The sequence below is a fragment of the Syngnathoides biaculeatus genome, chromosome 16 (assembly GCF_019802595.1).
Source record: "Syngnathoides biaculeatus isolate LvHL_M chromosome 16, ASM1980259v1, whole genome shotgun sequence".
Lineage (NCBI taxonomy): Eukaryota > Metazoa > Chordata > Actinopteri > Syngnathiformes > Syngnathidae > Syngnathoides > Syngnathoides biaculeatus.
In genome coordinates, this window is record NC_084655.1 from 20,835,508 (window position 1) to 20,853,010 (window position 17,503).

The following is a 17,503-nucleotide window of genomic DNA, read 5'->3' on the forward strand; positions in this document are numbered from 1 at the left end:
TGACCTTTTGTTCCCGTGCATCGGAGGAGGGAGGTCATAGTTCGCTTTGTGGTGTGAATCCCCCTTTTCTTACCGCAACTCTTCCACTCCAGTCAATAGACAGTTGTCAATAGCTGTCAGCTAAAACAAATGTTTATTTTCTTTAGCATAGTGTTCATCCATAAATGATATCAGACAGACAACACGCAACATGTTCAACATTGAGCGTGAGAAAACGGAATCACATGGCAAGCTTTGGGTAGATAATATAAACAAGATATTAGCATTAAAAGAGTTGGAGTAAGAGATACTGGGAAATACATACATTTACTGTCCCACTCATTTTCCTGTCCCCCGCATTTTCCAATACCGTAATTCCCGGCCTGGTTATAAGCCTCACCCAGTACATTTGTAAAGGAAATACCATTTGGTACATACATACGCCACAGCTGTGTAAAAGTGACCACGTTGAAACCCACGTTGAAACATGAGATATTTACAAAGACGGTACATAGAGAGTTTAACGCTAACGCTAGCAACCCGCCAACGCTAAAGCAGGGCTCAGCAACCTTTTTGAGGCGGAAGGCTATTTCGTGAGCACCGATCGTGTGAAGGGCTACGTGACCTTTTTGCTGCAAATTTCAGACTCAGTTCATTACACGGACGTAAAATATTTTCGTTTTAATTTATTGTAGTAAATGACATTACAGGTATTTTTAAATTGAAATTCACGTAAGCAAGTCAGATTCAGAATTTAAAGCACAAATAATAGTAACAATTTGTAGCCTATGGTATCTTTAGAACATACCTCGCGGGCGCGTTATATGGTCCTCGGGGGCTACCATACGCCAAAGGGCACCGCGCTGGTGACGCCTGCGCTAAAGGTAGCGCCGCGCTAACAGGGCCGGTTAAAAAACATACCGGTAAAAATCACTGAGACACGGCAGTAACACGCTAGCGCAGAGCTAACAGGGCCGGACCGGTAAAAGTCACTTCCTCGGCACATATATTCCACCGGTCTCACTCTTTCCTTTTCCGCTCGAGTGCCCCCTTGCGGCCGTTAGAAAAAAAATGCACAAATCGGCCACATCACCGCATAAACCGCAGGGTTGAAAGCGTGTGAAAAAAGTCGCGGCTTATAGGCCGGAAACGACGGTAATTCCCAATTTTACGTTGGACTTCACAGTCTACGCACTTTAGCAAAATGGTTTAAAAAGGCCGTGAGTGAAGGATGAGCCGAGATCTGCATCTCGCCTGCTTTGTTCTTTAATCCAGTCCACCGAAAGTCACTTTATATGTGGTTATTTCATCATTTTTTCCCCCGATTGAAATAGTTTTTAATTATTATTTAATTCTAATTAAAATAATTGTCAGCCAGGATGGACTGCAAAAGTTTTTTAAACGCATGGACGACAAATAGGGTTCTTGAGGCATGAGGGCTAAAACTGCTGCCTTTGAGGGGGTGGCAGAGTAAATTCGTTTTTGGACGCATCCAGAACTTTACATTGCCTAAATCCGTTTGACAGAAGGTCAACCATTTCAACAATAGCCTCCGTCGTGACTGAAAACTTTTGCGACATGCGACAAATCCCGGATGCGCAAGGATCCGTCGTTCCCCTTTCACCTGGTTGCACCCTCCTGGCCTTCTCAGTCAATCCTGAAAAAACCGCAAATGCCGCCAAGCTACCGAAAAGACCTCCCAGTGAGTCAGTCAGTGTAAAGAAAAGCAGGCAGACTTATAACTCAGTCCAGCAGCCGCTTATTTATGCCTTCCTTTCTGAAAGTGTTTCGTCTCGGTCTTTTGTCTTTAGCACTGTAACCAGTCCAGTTACGTAACAAGCAAGCGACCGAGAGGCACAAATTGACCTTTCCTGCCGTCTTACATTCTTTGCCGGGGGTTTGAACAAAATCCACCCTGCGATGGTTTTCCATTCATATGCAACTGAGATAAAAATCAATCTTCTCAAATCTTTAAATGTTAAAAAAGGGACGTTCCGAGGCTCCTTGTCGCAGTTTGAATGGGACCATAAAAGCACCCTGGCAGGGATTCAAACAGAGAGGGGCCGAGACCCAAGACCTGAAGCTATTGGTCATGTTGATAACACCCCACCATCTGTCCATCATCATCAATATCACTCATGATGATACCGTTAAAAAGTGGACAGACTTTCTCGCTTCTTCAGTTACGTCCGAGCCGCTTTTTTTTAATTTTGCGGACAAGCGACCCTTTTGTCGTTCGGGTCGTCGCCTCTCGAGGGGTCGGAGCTCTCCCCGGCGATCGTTGTCCTCGCGGGAAGCGAGAGCGTCCGCAGCTGTTTGAGTCTCAAGTCCCGTGAGCGTCGTCACGGCGAAGCTCGGGGCACGCCGAGAATGCGGCGCCCGTGCGACGGATCTCTCGGGAATACGCCCAAAAATATTTCCACAATGTGGCCATTCCGCCTCCAGGTGTGAAAAGGGGGACGATGTTCACGTCACATCGCTTTTTCCTCATTCGGAAGTCAAGCGAACAAAAAAAGGAAAAGAATCACACTATTTTTTTTTTTGTTCATATACATTAATATAGATATGATCTTTAGACCAGCCCAAAATGTTTTCACGTTATAAAGAATTACATTGACTGAACCGTGTTCATTCATTTATTAAGCTTCTAACAACCTCTTGGCCAAAGACTGAATCGGTTTTAAGGAGAATGTTAGCTCAATCTTTTCATTTTTAAAAGATGGATTGAACATTAATAACATTTTTATAAATTGCAGAACTCAAACAAAATGCGTTTTGTCGTGCCAAACACAGATGAGCTGAAGATAGAAAAGGTCACTGTGGCAAAATTTTTTGCATATTTCCAACAGTAATAAAATAACATCATATCCAAGCGCAACAAACCTTCATACCCTGTATTATTATTATTATTATGATTATTGCCAATATTGCAGTCTATTATTTAACATCACGTGGCATTGAAACTATTTGTTAGAGGCTCATATTAAAAAAAAATATATGTATAGTTTTGCTAAAATCAATCAATTCTAATTGAGTCATTACAGACAATTATTGTTTAATTATTGTGAACAATAAACCATCCATCCATCCATCCATTTACTTTGCTGCTTATCCTCACAAGGGTCGCGGGGCATGCTGGAGCCTATCCCAGCTGTCAACGGGCAGGAGGCAGGGGACACCCTGAACTATGACAGAAAAACATTTTGCGGATTATAATTTAATGTATCATTTAATAAATAATGCACCTTTTTTTCTCTCTTCTCCAAATGATTTTGCCCTTCTGTCTGTTTTCAATTCAGTTTGTCATTCGCTTGAATCACAAAAATGTTAAAGAGCTTCACAGTAACTAATGAGTGGAAATATGTAATCCATTTTGACAGCGATAAAGCGCTTTTCATTGCGCGGTCTAAACCCACCATCCAGGCAAGGAAAAAGTTGAGGGGGGCGGGGTAAATATGTCGTGATAAAATAAGTGTGTGGCCTTTGAGCAACAGATTTTGCCCCTCGGTTTAACCCCTGACAGGAAGCAGCAAATCAGAGAACTGAATAAAGTTTTGAAAGCGGCAATACCAGAGTTTAGATAAGGCCAAAGTGTAAAAACACACAAAAAGAAAAATTTTAGAATGGAAATATCCACGACGTGATGCTCGTTACATAACGAGCCGCCATACCGCCGATGACATCCCGTAAACCCATAAAGCATTCGCCACGGAACAGCTTTCACATTCGCTCGACTCATCGTAAATCACGTCGCGGCCTAAATTATGCTCTGATACACGACTCTGAATGGCATCTGCCACATAAAGCCGAGTTCCAGACCAAAGAACGCTTATGTAATTCTCAGCGGGCTTGATTAATTGACTGGTTGCCCCAGATAATGTTTCACACAGATTTCTGGAAACCTTTGCACCCTCAGATTTATTATCCCAAGAGTGATTTTTTTTTTTTTTTTTTTAATGCCCTTTCACAAGGACGTCTTGAGCAAAAAGTCACGGCGACCTCCTCGGCCCCGTGAAACCCGACGTCGGCTCGCCTTCCAGTAACTCTCGAAGACAGCGGCCCCAAACGTTTGACCCGAAAGAGGGCAAAGGTGGCGCGATCCGTCATCCGTCTCGCGGGGCGATTAAAAAAAAAAAAAGAGAGAAAAAGCCGGGCACCGGCGTGACAGAATGGGGAGTCGTGCGTGATAAGCCCGAATGCGAGGCCTTGGCTCCGGTTTTTATGAGGAAATGATGTGAAAAGGTGATAAGAGCCAGATGGCTCTTGAGAATGTTTTGAATGCATCCTCCGCTTTGGGGGGGTGGAGAGGGTGAAAGTTCTGTAACTGTAAATGAGTGAACTTACATAATCAAGCGCTGATGCGAAACCCAAACTGGTCCGCGGTGCAGAGGGCCTGTAACTACTTGTTGACGCCGTTTACGAGCGGCGACGCGTCATCCTTTGCTTATTTTGCTACTGTGATGCAAATGGGGACAATATGTCGGCATGGGACTGATTTGCTAGGCGCTAAAAACAAACGTGTTTATTAGCTTTTCCTAAATCATAACGCCATTTTTCTTCGAACTGTTGCGTTCGGTAGCCACAGAAACGTATATTGCCGTAAGAGGCCCTTAATTTACCGGCGTACTCTTCGACTGGAATCCAACCTCTTACTGTCACCAATGAGGATGTTGGTCGAGCACGTTTTTCGACAGGTCGCCGTGAAAGAGATTTGTAAACTAATATAACACCTAACCGATCCCTGTAGATGGCAAGAGTACGTATATGTGTGGTATTAACAAAGTATTTGGCGTGATTGTGAGACTAGATCATCGTTCAATCTGAGCCGCTTATCCTCACGAGGGTCACGGGGAGTGCTGTAGCCTGTCCCAGCTGTCAACAAGGAGGGGGCGGGGTACACCCTGAACTGGTCGCCAGCCAATTGCAGGGCACATAAGAGACAAACAGTCGCACTCACAATCAGACCTGAGGCCAGTTTAGAGTGTCCAATTATTGTTGCATGTTTTTGGGATGTGGGAGGAAACCGGAGTTCCCGAAGAAAACCCACGCAGGGATTGAACCTGGGACCTCAGAACTGTGAGGCCAATGCTTTCCAGCTGACCCCACCGTGCCACCTACTCTACATCCGTCGCGAAATTCTCATTTTGCCATCAAAAGCCGTTTCCCAGTGTCGTTTTTGTTGTTTTATAGTTTAAGGTTTCGCAAAAGTAAAACCTATTTGCGTCAAAGTCGCTGGGCCACTTGACGTGTTTCTTTTTACTAAAAGCTCTTTTGGCCAGAAAGCGGTGTTTTCGGTCAAACCAACCCATGTGATACGGTTAAACGCAAGATCCAGTTTTTTTTTCTGACAAAAGAAGAGAACCACTCTTTCTTTTGGTAGGTTCGGTACTTACATTCTGTGGGCCTTCAAAGATCAAAATTGCTCTAAATGTTTGGCAAAAAGCGGCACGGTGGGGTCAGCAGGTAAAGCGTTGGCCTCACAGTTCTGAGGTCCCGGGTTCAATCCCGGACCCGCCCGTGTGGAGTTTGCATGTTCTCCCCGTGCCTTGCGTGGGTTTCCTCCTGGCATTCCGGTTTCCTCCCACATCCCCAAAACATGCAACAATAATTGGACACTCTAAATTGCCCCTCGGTGTGATTGCGAGTGCGGCTATTTGTCTCCATGTGGCCTACAATTGGCTGGCAAACAGTTCTGGGTGTACCCCGCTTCCTGTTTGTTGACAGCCAGGATAGGCTCTAGCACTCGCCGCGACCCTCGTGAGGATAAGTGGCAAAGAAAATGGATGGATGGATGTTTGGCAATGTGGAGAACCATGTTTTTGTTTGGCAGAGAATGAGTTAAATGTGAGAAAACTTGGGTTTTTGTGAAAGAGGTCGATGAGAGATGTTGGGGTTCAAATCCGGACTCAGTCTTGACCCCCCCGCAAAAAAAATGTACATAAAAATACACTTATTATTTTCTACAACGTTGATTGGCATCTGCTGCTAATGTTTGAATTGTCTTGTTCAAATTCATGCGTCAGTCACATTTAATAGGTTCTTGCTTAGTCCATTTCTAAACCTTTTGTAGATTTATTTCACATTTTTAAGATTTGTTTCAATGCGATCAGAACAAAACATTCCATTAGTGGCGGTGATGAACGGAATGTCGAAGTTGGCTGGCCTTTTGCTGTGCTTTTCCAATGACATCCCAACAATAACACTGAGTCAGAAAAAAAAACAAAAACAATGACCATCACTGGGATTATGCCAGCAATGAAGACAGGTGACATTTCTGCTCGGGCGGAGCGCACGACAAATATTAAGGAGAGGTAATAGCGAGGCTTAGCCGCCGGCCCGTGAGAGCGTGGGACTCTCCGGGCTCGCGGGACTTTATCGGAATACGATCGGAATGCATCGGCGGTGTCGGAGAAGAACGAGAGCCGCTCGGTCATTGTGCTTTCGGATTGTGTGAACTGAAAGCTCAGGAATGACTCGTGCAGTCGCGGCATGGAGGAAGTGGATTCCGTTCACAGTATTGTCGAGAGTCCTCCCCTCCCCGTCCACTAATAAAATAAGAAGTTATTTACATGGAATTCTACACACAGCTTGCATAAGAAAAGATTGCGTGTGAATGTAGTTGTCGTGAAAATCAACGCCGCACATTCCGAATAGCCAACGCCGGATATTCTTCAAATATTTCTCCGTGTGGTGTTGTGTTTTTTTTTTGTTCAAACCAATTTCAGTCTTGACAACGATATTTTCCCTATAAACCGAAAAAGCAAGACGTCGCTGGCTAGACAGACTACTTGAATACTCCTGCTGCTCCATACTGTAGCAATTAGTGTATGATAAAAATAGATCCACAGACCCCCCCACAAGAGTAAAAATATACGAGTTGGTTTGGTTCACACGTGACAAGACCGGATGAGACTTTGCGTATCTCCAGATCGAGGTGGGAACACGCGAGAACGGTAAACGCGGCCATTGGTGCACTTGTTTTGAGGATCATATTGTGTCTGAATACCTCAGTATTAGTTTGGACGGCGGTAAACAGACGGTATCCTGGCAACGGGTGGGCGACGGGTGGAGGAGTGCTGATTCAACGTCTGCGAGAAGACAAGAATGTCGTACAGGGTGCAGTACTGTCTTAGTGGGGGTTGTGTGACTTGAAGGCGGAAAAAGACTACAATTGCAAGGTAGTGCGAAGATCCGACGTTTATCCAGCTAAAAACTTGCCAGCTTCTCTCGCTGGCAGCTGGTACGGGTTAAATACCAGCGTGGTTGAGTCACAGGATGAGCCACCACAGCACACCTCGCGAGCCTCGCGGGTCTCATGATCGTCATGGGTTTGCAGGTCCAAACGCAGTCCCGTTTGGTCTAAAACTGCAATCCCCACTCAGACGAACCAGACCACAAACCCGGTCAGCCTTAAGTGATGAGTGTGCGACCGCAAAGTCTTGGGCTTGTCCTGTTTGAACAAACTCTTCAACTTCCTGAAACGAGGAATCCGCCAGCTGAAGTCTCGGTGCCCCTTTGTTCTTTGTGCCTTCCCGTTGAGAGTTTGAATTTGAAAAGCCAGACTGGCCAATCGCGTTGCGGGACAGAACAGAGGCCTTTTGGCTGCAATTCTACCCACGATGTTGGTTCCTTCGTTCGTTTATTTTTTGGGGCAAAATACCAGCTGCCTTTTAAAATAAATACAGGAGCATCAAGACCACAAAGGCCGGTTGCAGGAGCAGGAACCGGATGTCCCAAGCGTCAAGGAAAAAAAAAAGAAACAAAATCTTTCAGTGTTCACGCAACAGACAAAAGGGGACATTTCCCATGTTGGTACGTTTACTTCGCTATTTCCTCGTGATTGTAGGAGTTATACACAAGCTAGTTCTGCCGGAGGGTCAAGGAAGTGGTCCTAGGGTTTCAGGTGATGTCAAAACTACACTTCAAGACCACAACCTCCAGTATTGACCCAGATAATAGCAAAAGGCTCGGGAAGATGTATGAGACGGCACAGTTGTGAATCCAACTTAACTCAGCAGTCGGGAGCTACTGTAAGTTCCTCCGTGTTTTGGGAGCAGAATCGCATCGAGGGAATGAAACCGTTTTAGGAAATCTGATTCTCCAGATTTTAAGCCCCCCCCCCGACACACAAAAAAAAAAGTTTCTTATTGTTAACTTTCTCGGTGTTCAGGTTCGTTCAGACTTTCCACAAGACCTCTCTTGTTACAACCAGTGATTATTTTAGCAGGAAACAGCAAAGCCCAAAGCGCTCCTGCCGTTGAACCTTTGACTCCTCAACCCATTTTCTCCACAAAACGTGCCCCGTTGTTGTGTGCGGAAGAACATCTCACCGGCGAGGCCCGGGATACGATTTCTCACAGGAACAAATCTGCTAATGCCTTTCGCAGCACTCTGGACATTTTCTATTTTTACCCCCAACATCTCACGTTGGAGCAGCTCCAACTGAAAGTCTCTGACAAGTTTGTTTTGGAAATCAGGCTGAGGAGCGGCACGGGATTCTGGTGGCTCATGCGTACCATTGTGAAAAAGAAGACCCTCTGGAGGGACACCCGTAAAAACACTGAGCGAGGCTGTTAAAAATGTGGATAGACGCCAGGTTTGCAGCGTTTCTGGACTCTTGACAAGGCAAGACAAGCTCGTAAAATCTGGCCTTTCACCATTAGAATTCATGTGAAAAGTTGTTGTTGTTTTTTTTAGCACCAGGATCGACCTTTCATGTACTCTTGATGTTGGTCAGTACGACATAAGACAATTCTACGGTCCATAAATTATCGTAATTCTCGACCTACAGAGCGGACCTGGTTATAAGGCTCACCCGGTACATTTGTAAAGGAAATACCATTTGGTACCCTCAGAGGCCGCAGCTGTGCCCACATTGAAACACGAGATAGTTACAAAGACGGTACACAGAGAATTTAACACTAGCGCCGCTGCGCTAATGCTAATGCTAGTGCCGCGGTAACAGGGGCGGTTGAAAAAAACATACTGGTAAAAATCACTGAGACACGGCAGTAACATGCTAGCGCAGCGTTAACGGGGCCGAACCGGTAAAAGTCACTTCCTCGGCACATATACTCCACCGGTCTCTACTCTTACCTTTTCCGCTCGAGTGCCCCCTTGCGGCCGTTAGAAAAAAAATGCACAAATTAGCCGCACCACCGCATAAACCGCAGGGTTTAAAGCGTGTGAAAAAAGTCTCGGCTTATTGGCCGGAAATTACGGTGGGGGAGTTCCAGTCGTTTGTGGCAGAAAATTAAATAGAAACAAAGAGGCGGATAAAACGGCTGGAGTGCGGGTGGTGGTATGCATGGTGAGCAGACAGCAAAGATCCAGACATGATCTTTAGTCTTCTGATTGGTGTATTCAGCCACTCGACAGCTTGTCAATACGTTTTTGTGTGGATCCTTTTTTTTTTTTTTTTTTTAAACCAAGATAGAGTTGAAATTCCGATGACAGAGAATCTTACTATCCCCTCCTCCCTTCTTCTAGATAACTACACGTAGACTCAACACATCTTCATCTGTTTGACTCGCACATATCGCCCTGACACGGAACATCCTGTCTGGTCTTCCCTCAGGAAGCGCCTCCGCAGTCCTACAAAGCTCACGTTGTGTCCGCCGCCACCATACGCTCGCCTCCGTTTCTCCGCCGTTAAATAGCGCACTTCTCGCCAACGCGACCCGCTGTTATCCCGAGGCGCCGCACGCGGCCCGACGCCGCGGCGACGTCAGCCACTCGTTATCCAGTCCCGCAGTACTCGGGAATGCTTCTGTTTCAGCCCAACCTGCTGAGTACATTCCGAACAAACTCAAGAAAACAAAACAAAACAATCCCTGAATGACATTCCCCGGAGCTGGGAAACTTAAAATTACTCCAGGAAGGTGTTTATAAAGTATTTCCAGACCTCCACTTGGCACTTACTCGACTGTTGGGATTTAATTGAGTAAGTGAAACTCAACTCCAGGTGACTGTTACATTATTCTATGGTCAAAGCGGTTCACTGCAGGGATACGGAGTGATGAGTGAATGTTAGAATTTGCTTTTTTACCCAAAGTTTCATTTTTTTTTTTTCCTTCAGCCAGGAAACGTAAGGAACAAGTAACGCCACATGTCAAATGCCAAGTCCACGTGAAGTTCATGGAAATGAAGGCATTCAAAGCCAAAAACCCACCCACGCTGTGTCACTGTTGGTCCAGAGGGAAAAAGAAAAAAAAATAATCTGGTAAACAAGTCGATTATGGTTAGTTTTGGCTCAGCTTTTCAATTACCTGACAAATGAAGTCATTCAGCGAGCGATGAAAGGAATGCAAACTGTTAAACGCTTCCTGTCAGACAGGCATTTCAAACATGCACAACCTATTCAAACATAAAACAATTACCCTCTTCTTGTGCGATTTTAGCTGCTAAACACTTTTGTTGCTAGACTGTAACGCAGTGTAGCGCCGTTCACTTCTTTTGTACTAAAAACAGCCCATTGGAAGCCTTTTTTCTTCTTCTGTATCGCCGCAAGAATTTCATCTTGAAGTGTTTTCGGTGAAAATGTTATGAATGTGTTTTTCTGTTGAGTAGCTGCTGACTTGTGTCTAAAAAACCTAACTTTGGTTTAAATAGCTGACATTGCAAGTGGATATACTTTATTGCTGCGCTTTGTGTTTTTTTTCAAATATTTTTTTTCAGTACAATTTGAATCCATACATTCTGCACTGGATGCCAGCCAAGCGCAATAAATAGTAAGACTCCAATTCGCACCTGTGGACAATTTAAAGTCTGCAGTGAACCTCGCGTGAATGTTTTTTGGAATGTGAGAGGGAAGCGGAATAACTGAAGGAAACCCATGCGAGCACGAGGAGAACCTTTGAACTGAGATTTGAATCCGGAACCTCAGAACTGTGAGGCACAAGTTACCCATGTGGCCGCCTCAATGGGTATCGTGCACAAGTAATCTTTGTTCACGTTCAAGAATTCAAAACAGTTCCCACTCAGTGCCGGCGTCAATGTAAGAGTGAATCTTTGTCTGATTTTGTGCGCTGCAACCAACAAGTCCAAGGTGGGATCCGCCGTTCGCAAGGAGTCAGCTGGACCAGTTCCACCCACTGATCACCCTGACCAGGATGAATGAGAACAGCCCAAAATTGAAAAATCGAAACAAAAATCCCACAATCAGTTCACTTCTCCTGCAATAGTCTTGAAACCGTGACCTGGATATGGAACATATTTGTGGTTTTTCAAAAACAAAAACATAACTCTCAATCATAAATTGCAGCACATGATCTGGATCTCAGGAACACGCTACCGTGGTTCCCGAAACTCAAGCAATCGTGTTTTGTTCAATGGGGTTCTCGAGAAGAAGGAAACTTTTACTGTGGTCCGTTTCATGATGTTCTGCTGCCCTCGTCTGGTGTTGAAAGACGCCATCGCCGCAATTGCAAGTCCAGCCTTTATAAACAATTTTCTACGGGAACAAAAAAAAGGTCTTGCGTGATTACATCATGTGAGAAACAAACTGGAAGCAAGGACACGGGAAACTCGCGGGAGGACTGCAGGTGGCTGATAATGGGAACTTGTTTGGGGATGGAAGTGGCCTTGTGAGACTGAGAGGGGGAAAAGACTCGAGAATCCTTCAGTTGTCTCTCGTAGCGCTGGCACCAGCATGGACAAGAAGGTGGTGTTGATCACGGGCTGCTCGTCCGGCATCGGCCTCAGCCTGGCGGTCCGTTTGGCCTCGGACCCGGAGCAAACTTTCAAAGGTGACATGCATGACTGAAGACTCTTAATTGTCCATTGGTACGGGCGTCTATGGCCCTTTGTCTGTCGGCGTAATACGTACCCAGCCAAAGTCAGGTCAGGTGGCGTGTGGTCCAGCTCACCTGTGACGCTTAGGAGGACAAGTTCTACAGAAAAGGGATGGCTGGATGGAGCCTTGCTTGGTATCGGTGACCCAATGTATGTTTTTTTTTTTTTTTTTTTTTTTGCTTCCGTCTTTTCAAGTGTACGCCACCATGAGGAACCTGGCCAAAAAGGAGCGTCTTCTGGAAAGCGTCAAAGGCCTGCACAAGGACACGCTGGACGTTCTTCAGATGGACGTCACGGACCGACAGTCCATCCTGGATGCCAGGGACAAGGTTGCGGAGAAGCGAGTGGACATTCTAGGTGTGTTCTTGGTGCGTTGCGTTCAACTTCCAAACAGTCGAATACTTAGAATCAGTGAAGACTGCAATTTATCCATGGGTGTGACTTGTTATCTGTGTAGTTGTACGCCACAATTAGCCGGTGGACGGATGGACGGGTGGGTTGTGTTGGACTTCAAGGTTTCCTCGGTTGTTTTAATAAAGCAAACGTCCCCCACCTACTTGGGTCTTACAGTCTGCAACGCCGGGGTCGGTTTGATGGGTCCGCTGGAAGCTCACTCTTTGGACTCTATGAAGCAGATTCTAGAGGTCAACCTTCTGGGCACCATCCAGACCATCAAGGCCTTCCTGCCCGGGATGAAGGCTCAGCACGAGGGTCGCATCCTGGTCACGGGCAGCATCGGAGGCCTTCACGGTGAGAAACTGAATTGACGCAACTTCGCTCAGTTCAGGGTATTTCCGGGACAGAGTTTTACGCATTTTCACCATTTACAGCTGGCCTTTGTAGGGTTTGAAAAGTCATATTTCATTTTTCGGACTGTCTACTCATGTGAACCTAAATTATTTGTTGTAAATAGTTGCTTTTCATATCAATTATTTCCTGATAGCGTTTGGGAATCACAGAGCTTAGCTTCCAAACCAGTTGTGTTGTTTCACAGGCCTTCCCTTTAACGAGGTCTACTGCGCCAGTAAGTTCGCCGTCGAAGGAGCTTGCGAGAGTTTGGCCGTTCTCCTGCAACATTTCAACATCTAGTCAGTGTCCGAACCATCTCGAATTATAAAGCCACTCCCAGGAAGCCGACGAATTTAACACTTGCTCTTCAGCGTCAGCCTTATCGAGTGCGGCCCCGTCAACACGGACTTCCTGGTCAACCTGAAGAAGTCGGAGCTCGGCGACGCGTCGCTGCAGCACGTAGACGCTCACACTCTGGGCCTGTACGAGAAGTACCTGCAGCATTGCAGTTACGTGTTCCAGAACGCAGCGCAAGACACGGAGGACATCGTCAAGGTGCGTTGACGTATTATCACAATTTCCCAGTTAAATGATCATCAACGTCTTCTATTTCTACGTGTTGGCCCTCGTTTCGACGGTGTATGAGACGTGATTCGTGAAAAGCTGACTCGTGAGCGTCGTTTAAAGAAAAAAAAAAACGGCTCAGCATTTCTGTTTCAACAGGTGTTCTTGGACGCCATGCGGTCACCCAGTCCGGCCTTCAGGTACTTCACCAGCGGGGCGGCGCCCCCTCTGACCGAGCTGAAGGTCACGCAGCCAGACGGCCTCCGGTACATCAGCGCCATGAGCGAACTCATCTTCTCGCCCGACGAGCAGTGACCTCGGCGTGCGCGTTTCGTCAGTTTGCATTTCGAGGAAATGCAGCTGACTCATCGTCGTTGCTCAACGTAAAAGCGAGTTCCCTCGCACGTGACGTGTTTTTTTTAAATGTTACATTCCATATCGGAGCTGGTATTCAATGATAAAGTTAGAGGAAGAGTTTTGGGGAACTGAATATTTGAATAAAGTTTTTTCGAGCCATTTAGTTATATGTTGTTTTTTTTTTTTTTTTACAACGGGTCTCTCTACAGTATACATGTGAGTGTACGTAGATGACACAAAGTCCACTTTTATCACGCGGCAAACATGCACGCAAGTTCCTATTATGGAGTCACGCCCAGCCACATTTTTTATCAGGTGATCATACACTTTTTTTGTTTTTTTTTTTTGCTTCCACTGATAAAACATTTTGGTACAAAACCCTTCCAAATTCTTCTGGGAATACCAAGTTCACACATTTTTTTTGTATTTATTATTATTTTGTGTGTGGGGGGGTTAAACCTCATGTGTTGTTTTTAGTCACTAATTGCATCATTTTTTCATTCAAAATCCTACAAAATTCTTGTCACAAAACAACTTCAGAAATTTGAGTAAAACTTTTTTTAATGTAACACCCCCAAAAATGTCTTTTTTTGTTCACTAATCACAATTTTTTTGGTTGTACAAAATCCAACTAAGTTCTTAGAAGAACAGAAATTTTAGATATGAATTATTTTTTTTAACACTGACGTACATCCCAAAATATTTTGTGCATATTACCGTACATATATTTTTAATATAAATCAAAAGACACGACAAGGGTACTGCCACAAAAAAATACATTGGTTGTGGAACTAATGCTTTATTGTAATAATTAATTTTTTTAATATCCATTGATCGCTGTAAAAGTTCAACAACTTTTACGTTTAAAATTTATATTTACAATGGCAACTATTATCAATTATGTTAATCCAAACCACAATAAACGCTTCGAGTGGTTAAATATAGCTGATGAATTCTGAGATATTATTATATGACGTCATATACGTGTGAAGTCGATTGACTGTGAAACGGATTCTTCTTGCATTCGTCATCTGATGATTCATTATTAATGTGAAAAGGGGAAAACAATGAAATCGTCATATGATTTGAGTACTAAAACATTGTGCAAATTGGCTACCCTCGCCCTGTGATTGGTCAGGACCAGGTGACGTCACATAATGAGGGGTGTTGCTATCCAGCAGTTGTAAAATCAGCCGGTCGGAGTCAGGAACTTCGACCAAACATCTTCGAGGGAATCTCGGTATAGTTTGATTTTTACACATGTTTTTTTAAAATAGGAAAGTGGTAATGTCCGTCAAGTCAACTCAGCGGCTCGTCGGGACTCTTTTGGATGTTGTTGTAGTCCACTCGACCAAGTTTTTCCGTGGAATTCTTCAACAAGGAAATGGCAGGTGAGTAAAAAATAGAAAGATGACCATTGATGGCGGATGCACTGATGTTCGCTTTGGCTTATTTATTGTTATATATATATATATATATATATATATATGTATATGTTGAAAATAAACAACTTTGTTCTTGTTTATGATAGCATGGTTGAAAATGTTGGTTTCATTTTAAAAAATGAACCCCCCAACAATCTGAACGTTTTCAGTGAGACTTTCCCTGCTAAAAAAAAATTCTATAGAACATTTCTAAAGAATTTCTAAAGAACGATAGAACTTTAGGACCCGAGTTCTGTTGAAATTCTATAGAAAATCACAGTCAAAGTTCTATAGAACAAGTTGTTCTGTACAAATTCTATAGATTTTCTATAGAAAATGTTTAGCAGGGCTTAATATTGACATTTGAAAATGTACTCTATCTATCTAGCTAGCTAGCTATCTATCATTATAAACCCATCTATGACAATTATTTTTATTACGAGGTGTGTCATAATAGTTCCAGGGCTGATGTCACCAAAAAAAGTACTGGAGTTTGAGGTTTTTCCCTCTTCAATTTGGACCCCGACAAAAAGCGAGATCGACGTTTGCTTGGTTCCGTGCGTGACGAGGTGAAATTTGTGGCAGGACAACAGGTCTCTGCTCACAATAACCCGAGCATCTGACAGTTCCTGGCCAAGAAGTACATTTGGATTTAAAATGTGTACGTTGTTTGTGACACCAGTTCTGATAAGTCATACAGTTTATCCTCAGTCTTTCCGTTACATATCATATTGATATGGATATCCAATTGATAGCACAGCATCGCCAGCTCTTCATTAGTGTCGTCTTCTCCCAGACGTGTATGTGCCGGCGGGTTCCTGACATTGAGTCGGGCCACCTTGGCCCGGCGCTCCACGTCCTGCGGCGTCGACGGCCCGCGTCGCGGCTTCGTCAACCTGGCCGCCCCCGTCGCTCGCCGCAGAACCGAGTACGCCGAGACCCGGACCGTAGGGTGGGTGACCCCAGAATTCACACAAAGCTCGACAATGTTATTGGGCTGTCACTCCTGGGTAATTTTCATGTGGCTTATTCCATTGATTCATGGAATGATTGGCTAAATTAAGAAAAATTGAGAAATTCTGTCCATAAAAGTTATGAACAATTTTTCAATAATTGGTTATGATTCAGTAGCTGCTTTGGACTGTAACGTGTCAGAAAATAGGGATCGATGATGATCTAAAGGCTGGTGTTTGCTCATGTCTTATTTTGGAAAACAAACAAAATTAATCAGTCTTTTTATAAAGGACTACAGAAATTATTTGCAACAACAAATCAAATCTTCTCTAGCTTGAATGAAGACATTTTATTTGTTTTCGCCTAACACCCTTCATCTGAAAATGAGCTCATCGGCCCAGATGTCCGATCACCTCGGTCGGATCGGGACCGCTCCAACCGTGTGTATTGGTGCGTTTCCAGCTACTCGCCGGAGCAGATGTTCGGCCTGGTGTCGGACGTGGCGCGGTACCAGCAATTTGTGCCCTGGTGCAAGACGTCTCGCGTCGTCGGCGGCGGCGAGGGCGGCGACTTCCGGGCCGAGCTGGTGGTCGGCTTCCCGCCCGTGCTGGAGCGCTACACCTCCGATGTCACGCTTATCCCCAACCACCAAGTCAGAGTGAGTTGCAAGAACTTTTCTTTCTTTTTTTTTTTTTTTTATTTGGCTTAATGGGCGCAAATTCTTGAATTTTTTTTCATGTGTAATGCAGTACAGTTAAAGAGTTAATGCTAGTAATTCACGTTCGCCTCTGTAGTTTTGTACAATTCCCTATATTAAGTTTAATTTCTGCTTATACCGCATGATACCAAAGTAAAAGTAAATGACCTACAGATGATTTAATTTTGGATTGCAAAATAAAGGTGGGCAATGATGGTGACCCCCACTTATCCCATATGAATATGACACATTACAATTAATGATTGATTGACTCTTGAGAAACATGACCGACGATCCCTTCGTATGGCGACAGGCCTTGTGTACCGACGGGACCCTCTTCAGCCATCTCGAGACAATCTGGAGGTTTGAGCCGGGACACAAAGACGCTCCGGAGTCCTGCAAAGTTCATTTTTATGTAAGTATTTTTTGTCAACGCATGTCAGAAAGTAAGATTTCCCATTGTTTAAATTTAGCGCTGTTTAGTTGCCTGGAAAATAGCTTCAAATTAGCATCCAGGAAATGTTTGCGATTTTAGTGCGCTGTTATCTGACGGCGCTCGTCCTGCCTTTCGCCCCCGCAGGTGTCCTTCGAGTTCAAATCCTTGCTCCATTCTCAGCTGGCTCGTCTCTTCTTCGACGAGGCGGTAAAGCAGATGGTCAGCGCGTTTGAGTTACGGGCGGCCGCTCTCTACAGCCGCCAGAAGAGGGCGACGCTGAGGAGGCGGTCCTCATGACACTCCCGCCACCACTTGCACACGTAGCTATTAATTTTCACATTGAATAATTATTTATTTCTCATGAGCTAATTTATTGTAACTCATTTGTGCACAAATGTTTTCTGATTTTTATTTGTCAACTATTTTTTTTTCAATTAAAGTTTTTTTCTTATTATAACATTGCATCTTATTTTATTCATTCATTCTCCACAAGTTAGGGTTATTTATTGG

At 44.5% G+C, this 17,503-nt stretch overlaps 2 protein-coding genes across 2 annotated transcripts; both read left to right on the top strand.

The window, feature by feature from the left end:
* Positions 1-10,188: 10,188 nt before the first annotated feature.
* hsd17b1 (hydroxysteroid (17-beta) dehydrogenase 1) lies at positions 10,189-14,024 on the top strand. Its single transcript, XM_061846079.1, has 6 exons — positions 10,189-11,726; positions 11,968-12,129; positions 12,343-12,522; positions 12,767-12,860; positions 12,933-13,116; positions 13,285-14,024. The coding sequence occupies exons 1-6, from the start codon at positions 11,630-11,632 to the stop codon at positions 13,438-13,440; spliced, it is 873 nt and encodes a 290-aa protein (XP_061702063.1). The 5' UTR covers positions 10,189-11,629; the 3' UTR covers positions 13,441-14,024.
* Positions 14,025-14,612: 588 nt separating this feature from the next.
* Positions 14,613-17,455, top strand: si:ch73-141c7.1 (coenzyme Q-binding protein COQ10 homolog, mitochondrial). The gene is made up of 5 exons (XM_061845654.1): positions 14,613-14,873; positions 15,703-15,858; positions 16,323-16,518; positions 16,871-16,972; positions 17,138-17,455. Exons 1-5 carry the CDS (start codon positions 14,770-14,772, stop codon positions 17,288-17,290), a joined length of 711 nt encoding a protein of 236 aa, XP_061701638.1. The 5' UTR covers positions 14,613-14,769; the 3' UTR covers positions 17,291-17,455.
* The last annotated feature ends 48 nt before the right edge of the window (positions 17,456-17,503 follow it).

What these genes read in the sequence shown, in the direction of transcription:
- hsd17b1 (XM_061846079.1), top strand. Translation starts at nt 11,630, where the DNA reads ATGGACAAGAAGGTGGTGTTGATCACGGGCTGCTCGTCCGGCATCGGC. An exon ending in CCCGGAGCAAACTTTCAAAG is followed by an intron (nt 11,727 to 11,967) that starts GTGACATGCATG and finishes CGTCTTTTCAAG; the next exon opens with TGTACGCCACCATGAGGAAC. An exon ending in CAGCATCGGAGGCCTTCACG is followed by an intron (nt 12,523 to 12,766) that starts GTGAGAAACTGA and finishes GTTGTTTCACAG; the next exon opens with GCCTTCCCTTTAACGAGGTC.
- si:ch73-141c7.1 (XM_061845654.1), top strand. Translation starts at nt 14,770, where the DNA reads ATGTCCGTCAAGTCAACTCAGCGGCTCGTCGGGACTCTTTTGGATGTT. An exon ending in CTTCAACAAGGAAATGGCAG is followed by an intron (nt 14,874 to 15,702) that starts GTGAGTAAAAAA and finishes GTCTTCTCCCAG; the next exon opens with ACGTGTATGTGCCGGCGGGT. An exon ending in CCTGCAAAGTTCATTTTTAT is followed by an intron (nt 16,973 to 17,137) that starts GTAAGTATTTTT and finishes TCGCCCCCGCAG; the next exon opens with GTGTCCTTCGAGTTCAAATC.